This window comes from Homalodisca vitripennis, unplaced genomic scaffold (assembly GCF_021130785.1).
Source record: "Homalodisca vitripennis isolate AUS2020 unplaced genomic scaffold, UT_GWSS_2.1 ScUCBcl_12278;HRSCAF=21910, whole genome shotgun sequence".
NCBI lineage: Eukaryota > Metazoa > Arthropoda > Insecta > Hemiptera > Cicadellidae > Homalodisca > Homalodisca vitripennis.
Genome location: NW_025788385.1, coordinates 574 through 10878, shown reverse-complemented (window position 1 = coordinate 10878; position 10305 = coordinate 574). Strand labels below are relative to the sequence as shown.

The window sequence follows — 10305 nt, the reverse complement described above, 5'->3', positions numbered from 1 at the left end:
TATGAATAATAAGAATCAAGAATCATCAAGAATCAAGAATCATTTATTGTCTCCCACTATGTTGTATGCATTGACAAAGTCAGATAAGGTTTACAATAATGTACTATTACATCAACAGTCAAGAACACCATCTCTATAGAGAAATGCAAATAAATATACAATTAAAAATAGTCAAAATATATTATTAATTAAAACTTAATGCTAAAATAAATAATAATAAATTAATAATAGAATTAACAAACAACAGATAACACAATAAAAACAATAAATAATAAATGTTAAAAATTAAAACATAGCATTATTAAAATTTAAGGTCACTTAAATCATGTAAAAGTATTTCTTCTACTGAATAGAAAGCCTTCTGCTTCAGCCATTTCACAAGACAACTTCTGAAATTCCTTAAAGTAGTGGTAACTGCATCTGGTGGTAGGAGGTTAAAAAGTTTTACACTAATGTACATGTAGCTGTTCTGGGTTTTACTTAATCTAAAGTATTTGAGGTCTATCAAGTTCTGAGATCTAGTACTATAGTTTGGACATAACTTCTAAATTTATATAAATTAAGATTTTCTTTAAGGAAAATTAGGCTTTGCAAAATAAATATACATGGAAGGGTAAGAATACCTAGATCAACAAAGACAGGCCTACAAGAATCTCTCTCACCAATACCTGCAATAACTCGTAATGCCCTTCTTTGAGTCTTAAAAACTAATTTTGCACCAGCAGAGTTGCCCACAAGAGAGTGCCATAAGTAATGTGAGCATTAAAAAAAGCAAAGTAAGCGTTCATAACTAGATTTTTGCTTGTACAGGACTTTAATTTTTTCAATAGAAAAATAACCCTCGATAAGCGAGAGCAAAGAGAGTTTATGTGAACCCACCAATTCAGCTTCGAATCCAGGTTTATGCCCAGCAGTTTTACAGATTTACTGTCCACCTTTGAGCTCAGACTAAAGACAATCTCCTCAGTTTTTTCATCGTTTACGCTTAATTTGTTGGCATCAAACCAGAGGAAGGATCTTTCTTTCATGTAATTAATTATCACTTTATTTAGCATGCTATCCTTGTTTGATGACAATAGAGTGGTGTCATCGGCGTAAAGAATACTTTTATTTGGTACAAAATCAGGCAAATCATTAACAAAGATAACAAATAAGAAAGGACCCAGAACAGAGCCCTGAGGGACTCCATTTCTCACACACTGAAGGTCTGACCTCTGGTCACCAACCTTTACAAACTGATAACGATCAGACAAGTAAGAGGTGAGAAGAGACAGCTCACGCCCCTCTACACCATAATACTTTAATTTATCAATTAGCTCACTGTGTGGTACCAAATCAAACGCTTTACTTAAGTCTAACAACAAGGTTGCAACTTCCTCCTTGTTTTCAAAAAACTTTCGAGAACAGTAGATATGACATTTTCAAGAGCCTTAATGGTAGAATAATTTACTTCTGATGCCATTATTGAGCAGGATTTCAGTATCCGGATTATCTTTCAAAAAAAATATTCCATCTGTTTTTTTAGTAACCTTTCAATTATTTTAGTGGACTACAGCAATTAAGGAAATAGGGCGGTAGTAATTTATACAGGACTTATCTCCCTTTTTAAAAACTGGAAAACAGTAATTGTAATTTTCAAACATTGTGGGAAGGTGCCTACAGTAAACATCCAATTGATAAGGTATGATAAAAGGAAAGGAGATATCTTCAATAATATTTTTTGATCAAAAAACTCGTGGACATACCAAAAAACATCTTCAGCTTTAGAGTTGCTAAATTCTTTTACAGTAATTATGAATATCAATATTGTTAATCTCACTGCCATTTGAAAGGTAAAACAGGAGTTTTGGATAGAAGATGAGCATTAAAATATCACAAGGAACTAGTTACATTTTGTGCTAGGCAAATTACTTAAACTATTACTAATATTTACAAAGAAATTATTAAACTGATTTGCATGTAATGGGTATTACTGGCATTTACACTCTTATCTGCTACATGGCCTGGTTAACAGAACTTATAAATTTCCACGCTGCTCTACATTTGATTATTAGATTCTTTGTAAAAATTTTATCATTTGCAGCTTTTTTTGCCTAATCTATTTGCATTCTATAAAATTTCTTAAGTCTATTTATGTGCTAGGATTAAGCAAGGGTTTGCTTTAACTTTATTCATAAACTAATGTCCAACAGTAACCTAATTTTACCAAGGTAGTGTGTGTACCAATATTTGTATTTATAACTGACCTAGAGCTTCTATCACCACTGTTTTTTTAAAAATCTATAGTTTTTATCGGACATAAAACGTCATTAAAATTTTCAGATAATAAATTTGCATGGAATGATGTTAAAAGGCTTCATCAACATTTACAAGCTAATGAGAACTCATTACTCCAGTTAATCCTACTTAATCTATGTTTTAACTTATTGATGCAGAAGTTGATTTGTCAATCTGTATTGTAATTAGTTCTAGGTCTCCTATTACGAGAAACTCCTTTAATGTTCCATGTTAGGTATCGTGAATTGACTCTGAGAAGAAGTCCCAAATGGTCCGAGAGGTGAGGCCTGAGTTATTTTCACACGCCACAGTACCAGGCTGAAAGTTAGAGATAAAATTTGTCCAGACACGAGTGCAACCGGGTGGGTTCAGAGTTCAGGGGGCAGAAACCAGTCGTCAGGATTTCAGCATATTTACAAAATTTTGGATATGAAAATTATTACTATTTGGTTCCATAATTAATGTCACCCGCAATGAAAATTCTTAAAATTTTTGTATTTATAATTCATTCTTCAATTATGCTCCAAAATGGTTTTCAACTTTTTCTGTGAAAAAATCTATAGTTTGCATCATGAGTTCGATACTCTGACACTACTATTAGTTTTACTTCAAGGAAGAGCTATCATAGCTGCTTCAAAATGTTTAGTCTGGACATAGAGATTCAACTGTAACAACTTCATACGCATATTTAAGTGATTTTTTAACCAAAAACATCTGCTCCATCCATAAGTAATAGTCCTGCAGTAGCTACTTGCTAGTTGAAAGTCTTCGGGCAGATATATGCATAATTCAGCCTGTGTACACCAATGTTCATCTTAAACAAAGAATTTTCACAACTCCGATTTTTTAAGAAAGAAATCTTACGGAATTTATTTTGTTTTATAATGCACTGAACATTTAGATGGGCTATAAGTAGACTAGAAGGTTTTAGGTCAGTTGTTTGATGGGTCGTTTTCTCTATGTTGGTGTGATTAGATGATGACAGGGTTGGGCAGTTTAACGGAGATTTCTCAGTCTCCTTGGTACCTCCGATGTGGGAAAAGCCTGGATCTTCCAATAACCTGGGCATCAATGTTGGAATCATTGTATGTGCACAGCATCTTTTGTTACTGCTGATAGCTGGGGCTTTCTCTTCCTAACTGAAGGTGACAGTATCACAGTTATCTGGCTGGTATGGATGCTCTGCGTTATAGTCACTTCTGGCTCTGTTCTCTTAATTAGCACATCACAAATCCTCCCATCGAAGCCATTTCATCCCACTATCATTAAGATTCATTCCATGCCTAGATGTAAAAACTTCTATCAGATTCACTAGCCTTGACCAACCGAGATAAACATTAGGATATCTTTTACTTAAGTTTTCTTAAGCGTCATTATTTTTTTCTTTATTCTTTGTTTACAGCAAGACCAATTCTTAAGATCATATCTAGATGGCAAGTCAACCTAAGATTATTTTAGTGCTACTGTACTATTTCACAGCATTGTCAATTAAGTTAAGAGCTCTCTCTGCTTCATTACAAGCAACGTCATTTGAGCCACACGCTATGACAATGAAGACATCAAGACCTAACCTATTCTCCATCTAAGTTATCATAAATTTAATATCTGTTCTGCTCGTCCCCCTCTGCCTTACAAAACCCACAGCATCAAAAGACTTTGAGCACTTATTCAAGTGAAAAATCAACTTACGACCCATGACTATCAGCGCACAACAGCACACCTTTGTATGTCCGTCTGATCAATCCTGTTCTATGACTGTGGTTCCTTATGTCCCATGTCGGGAAGATGCAGGATTCTTAAGTATTTTATTTCTGCACACAGTTTCAGGACTTACACTACAGCTACTTTTGGAAATTTTATCGACATTGCATTCCATTTCATCAGTTTTATCAACTGTCGTACAATTTTGAAGAACTTCATATATATTCTTAGAGGTAAAGTCAGGTTCCGTGACTTTCTTATTTACATTGTTTAACATTTGTGGCTTATGACCAAAGGGTGTACGTACACCTGCCATTTATTAGGAACACTGACAGCTTCCTGAGTATTTTTATTTTTATTAAGAGTAGGAAAGCAATGTAGGCATGCAGAATTTGTTAGATCTATATGTGATAACTCATTATGTACGTCCAAATTGTCTTTCTCCATTATTTTAATTACTTCCTCTAGACTACGTATTGAAACCAGCATTCTTGCATTCTCTTCTTCATAGATAGTACAGCGGTTACATTTTCCGTATTCAATCTCATTATTTTTAGTGTTGGCTTTAGTCTCCTCTTCTATCTGCAGAATAAGGATTTCTTTTGCCTCTTTTTCCTTTTTGAGTTTTTGGTCTAAGAATTTTATTTTATTTAATAATGTATTTTCTTTCTCCTCAAATATTTTGTTTTGTGATTCAATGATATCTTCCTTCTCTTTTAATTTATCTTCTAGTTCTAATACATAAAGGAGCTTTTATTTTTTTCTTCAAACAGTTCCTGTCTTAAATCTTCATTTTCCCTCAAAACTGATCCGTTTAACTGCTCCGCAAGTGAGGGACAATTTATCTGGTTAGAATAGTTTTCATGACTCCCTTCAGCTGTCAAGTCAATTTCCTGCTCCTTATTTTCAGTAATTATGTTATCAGTACCTTTCAAGCTTTCAAGCATTTCCACTCTCCCAAGAAATCTTCCTTCTCCATATCCTTACATCCGATAGGCGTAACCAGCACACTTTAAATGAAACCCACGTATTGCAAAAACCCAGTACATAAAATTGCAGAAGACCGCACATTTACCCCAACCTCCAAGGATTTTGGCCATGATTTTTACTATCAATGGATTCAGCGAGTTTGTTTAATTTATTTATTTATAAATTTCAATAGTTTAAAAACCACTTGACTTGCCCCAGTAATTTTAAAATTTTTAATTACAATAACATAAAAAAATAAAAAAAAATGCTTGATAAAACAGTTTTTATATGTGAGGACAATAAAAAAAATCATAAAATCTCGAAAAAATATAGTCCAGCTTAATTTAAAGAAAAAATTTAAACCCCTCGGTTGGAGTTGAACCCAGGTATCTTCAAGTTTATACCCAAGTCTTTACCCATGAGCTAACTCAGACTGATTTTTAAGGGTTATAAGTATTGATAAAGGCTATCTAGTCATCTGACAATGTCAGTATTTGCAGTCACAAAAAATAGTCCACATATTTGAGAAAAGTTAATTTTTTCACTAAAAATAATCCACTCATAAAATAAAAATCTGAGAGCCCCTTTTATGTCAGACTCAAAATTTATCACTGCAAAGACTTATTAGATTGTTTGCCATAGATTAAATTTTCATGCAATAAATATTATCTAGGTTATTTTTTTTTAGGCAAAACTCCTTGGTAAATTATGAGTAAAGTTAATGTTTTCACTATAAAAACAATCCACTCAAAAAATAAAATTCTGAGGGCACCTTTTTATATCAGACTCAAAATTTATCACTGCAAAGACTTTTTAGATTGTTTGCCATGGTTTTAAATGTTCATGCAATAAATATTATCTAGGTTATAGTTTTTAGGCAAAACCCCTTGGTAAATATTAATGAAATGTTTACTAATTAGGTGATACCTATTATTTCAGCGCAGTCATCACAGGAAAAACTCACTGATTTAACACAAGATAAACACTTTTTAAACACCTTTACAATAAATTTTGTCAAAATATTGGCTGCATCAAAACAGTTAATATAGTTTGGTCCAGTCCCTGGTTATGTACACCATATAAATCCAGTAACAAAATATGGCCTAGGTATGAGTTCTTGGGAATTTCTTTCGTATGGTAAATCCTTTTTTGTTACTTCTTTTTGTAGTATGTGATCCAATAATTATGTGTACTAGCATTGCTGATACTAATTGTAAGAATACATTGTTCAGAAAACTGTGCTAAGTTTTTTACAGAGCATAAAAAAAGACATGTGAGAAATGAATTATACTCAGCTTGATTTTAGTAAAACGTATTTTCTTAGTTGTTGAATGCTACAGTCTCAGGGAGTATTGGTGAGTTATAAATTGTTGGTCTAGGGATGAATGAGAACTTGTAGAAATATTTAGTTCTTACATACGAACTTAATTGTTTTGAAATAAAAAAAACTGCAGTGTATCTAATCTAAATATAAATCCATTATTGGTTTTTTTGTAATTTTATATTTCTTTTTTTCAGTGTTTTTTTACTAACCAACAACAAATTGTTATCTCTTTGGTGTTAATTTAGTTCAACTTTCTTTGGGTATTTTACTCCCAACCAGTAATCATTGGTCATATTGATGATTTTCACATACATTTCTCAGTGCACTAAATAATTAACTATGACCTAAATCCATTTATTTTTACATATATTCTGTTGTTTTGTTGAAATTGTCAATTTGTTAATTTGATTGAAGATCAACTTTAATATGTATCTCAGAGTCTTGCAATATTGTGTTTCATAATTATGAAAACCATTGTTGCATCATTACTCCATAGTAAAATATATGTAATATTCTAGTTCTCTAAACCAAGCATCTTTATTTCCTACTATACTTGTTTCTTAATATCATCACTTTGAGCTGTAGTTAGCTTTTATCAACAATAAGCTACTTGAATATTTATTACTATATTACACATGAAGACAATATATCGACTACAGTACAGTTCTTTAGACATGTAGAATTATGTAACTTGGTTATCTTAAAACTATTCTAAGATATGACATAATCTTGGAATGTTCAAGTGTCTGATTGGTATAAACACTACTTTTAGACAACAGACAAAATATTTGACTACAAATTTGCATTAAAAAGTACTTGTACAACTTGTTTGAAGGCTTTAATATTCTTACACTATAATATGAATTTTATATATATATATATATTATATATATATACATACATACATACATACATATGTATATCTTTGAAACTATGGTTTTTACGCTATAGCATAAAACTTTATTTGCTAGATAAATTGAAATATATAAATAATATTCAGATTATCTTAAGAATATGTTACTTGAAATGTTTAGTGTGTGCTGTTTTATTTTTTGTGAAATAATGAATTAATGAGTTATGCAATAAAATAATATTCATGATTTTCTTTCTGTTCAATGTTTAATTTCCTTTCAGTACTAGAAAAGTTTATGGTGCTGTATCTTTGGTTAGCTAATATAATTATATAATCAATTAGAAATTCCATAAACTTATATAACACTTAGGTTAGCAGTCTATAAATGTTCTAGCAGCTAGTATCCTTTATTTTATTTATAATGCAAGGCCAAGGTTGAATGATCTCTGGGTGTAAGAGTGAAAGGGGACAGGAGAAGAAGTTTTGAGGTTATGTAACTCAGGTGTCTGGTAGGCAGTGCTTGGCGGCAACTGCTGAGAATGTATTAAAACCAGTTCTGTTCATTGTGGCCAACTAAATTCAAACATTCTCAGGTAGGCAGGCAGTGAGTAAGGTGGGCTTACTTAGGGATTGGATTTTATTTGTATATTATAAATGATATAATATTGTATATTTGTAGTATTGTCAGCCAGGTATTTTTCATAGTTTTAAAAAGTTGAAAGAGGAAAAAATTACAATATCTATATCATCAATTGTTATTAAAGCAGAGCATTTTCAAGGATCTTATGTAACTCACAATAGTTAAACTTTATCTAGTTCAGTTTTTGTTTACTTACTGTATTAAACTATTGGTAATTATCAAACAAAATTACTTCTAACAAACTGATCAACTTGATTTTGATAATTGTTTGTATTATTTCATAAAATTGTTCCAACTTTAAGATTGTCTTATAGCTGTAATCCAATGACAAAATTTTTCAAAGGATAATGATAAACATATTGTTTAAAAAATTAGTCTGACTTAATGAAGTAAATGTTAAAACGCAAAGTTAGTCCTCAGAAACAAATTGTTAAATTTGAAATAATATAATACATTGGCTTTTGAGTCTTCCATTTTTTATATAACCACATACAGATGTTAAACAAATTAGGATTGTGACTATAAGTGTGTATTTGTATATATTTTGACTTCTTCAGTTACTTTAGTATACTGAGTGTCTTATAATGTTTCAGAAATAAGTAAAATCTTTGAAAGTGGTTTATCATGCATCAAACAAGTAAAATTCCCATACAATTTCCATAATTTTCATTCTGTGTGTTGGCCTAAAAATTAATAGGCTAGCTTAAATTGATTTAAATTATTGTGTTGTAATTTTAATGAGGTGCCACACGGTCTGAGTTTGGTGTGACAGTATCAGGAAGAGACAGCTGAACCAAGCTGTCACCATGTAGAAAGTAAATTTTTCAGAAGAGCAATTTCATGTTTCAATTTCCCTGTTTTATACCAAAATTATGTTCTTTATAGTTTTGTAAATATATGTTAAATCAATATAGAAGTTAAAATTAATCGATTCACTACCACTATTTTAATATTTTCCAAAAGTAAAAAACCAAATGGTTCATGAACTGTCTATTTTCCATCTAAATACCACTGTACCGTAATACAACACGTGTTCTCAGTAAAATAGACCTCGGATATCTGTGCCATTATGCTATGGAACTTAAATAATATTTAACTTTATAAACTACAAAACATGGTCTGTTTTAATTGGCATGGGTTGTTTTGGTCTAGAGAGTCTAAAGATTGGCCAAGTGATCTGATCACGCGGCAGAGGCTCTACTAACTATCCACAAAACATTGACCCACCTACATGCTGTCATTCTGTGATTGGTGTAAAGAAGTGAACAATTGGAACACCTTTTATTTTACTATAACCATGAGACAACTGAAAAAAAATCAGTAAATATCCTTACCTCTTGGGTCACGAGAATACCGAAGGATGGGCTCTAAGGATAAGTCCAATGTTCTTGGAAAAGACACCACTCTCCCCCGTCCGACCATCAGGAGGCCGGCCGGTCCGCATGTTAGATCCCTTGGCCCATCTGTACATGTGTGTTAGGTCTCTATTTTGTGGAAACTTACTTGTGTCTTGTGGCAGTGTCAATATAGATGAAGTATCCTTACAGGTATTATGAATAAAAAGATCCAAATTGAACTTATTCAGTTGCAATATTAGAATCATCAACCTCACTCAAAGCAAATATTTGCATTACAAAAACTGCAATTCAAATAATTATTTATGGAAAACACAGGCTTTACTCATGCAAGACTATTTTTAAATTAAATAACATTTTCCAAACATGTACATACATACTGAAGGCATTAAATATGTAAAAATAAATATTGAACAAATTTTTTCAGTATCACTGAATAACTTTAATGTACACTGTAAAATGTATATTAGAAATGCTGCATACAAAGTCAATCAATGTCAAAAATTGATTGACTATCTACTAGAGACTATTTTATACATTGATTGCTACTATAGAGCAGTTCTTTTAATTTTAGAGAAATGTCCTTCTGATTATTATAAAATATCCCTTATTTTTACAGACTAGATATGCAAAATCAGTTTTGGGGACAGCGCAGCTTCTGTCTGGTGACTGGGGCCAGCCAAGGCATCGGTCAAAGCTTCGCTGTTGAATTCGCTCACAGATTCGCAGCAGGTTCTCACATAGTGCTGTTGGCGCGGTCACAAGATGGGCTGAATCAGACCAAGGAACTCATACAGGCCAGCAATCCCAACGTGACAGTTCAGGTGACAGACTTGTTGGTTTTCCATTACCAATTGCTCCTTCTTCATCATCCTGTATGAAATTTGAATTCATCTCATCCCATGTACAAGGTGATATCACAAAAATCGCTATGTTTATAAAAAAAACAAAAACCCAATTGTAAAAAATTTAACACCACAACAACGAAAAAAGGCACCAATAACGCTTTACAGTCCCCTTAAAAAAATGGCGTCAGTGTAATTTCTTAAAACCCCCTTGTGCTATAGGATAAATTCTTTTTAAAAAAACAAAATTTTTTTCGTTTTTTTTAAAAAAAAGAAAGGACAATATTTTTTTCTTTTTTTATTTTTTTTTTGAGGGTTTTTTGATAAAAATTTTGATTTTA

The 10305-nt window shown here is 31.8% G+C and overlaps 1 protein-coding gene across 1 annotated transcript; it reads left to right on the top strand.

Moving 5' to 3' along the window:
- Positions 1-7679: 7679 nt before the first annotated feature.
- On the top strand, positions 7680-10033 carry LOC124374993 (very-long-chain 3-oxooacyl-coA reductase let-767-like). Its single transcript, XM_046833124.1, has 2 exons — positions 7680-7717; positions 9739-10033. The coding sequence occupies exon 2, from the start codon at positions 9746-9748 to the stop codon at positions 9998-10000; it is 255 nt and encodes an 84-aa protein (XP_046689080.1). The 5' UTR covers positions 7680-7717; positions 9739-9745; the 3' UTR covers positions 10001-10033.
- Positions 10034-10305: the final 272 nt, after the last annotated feature.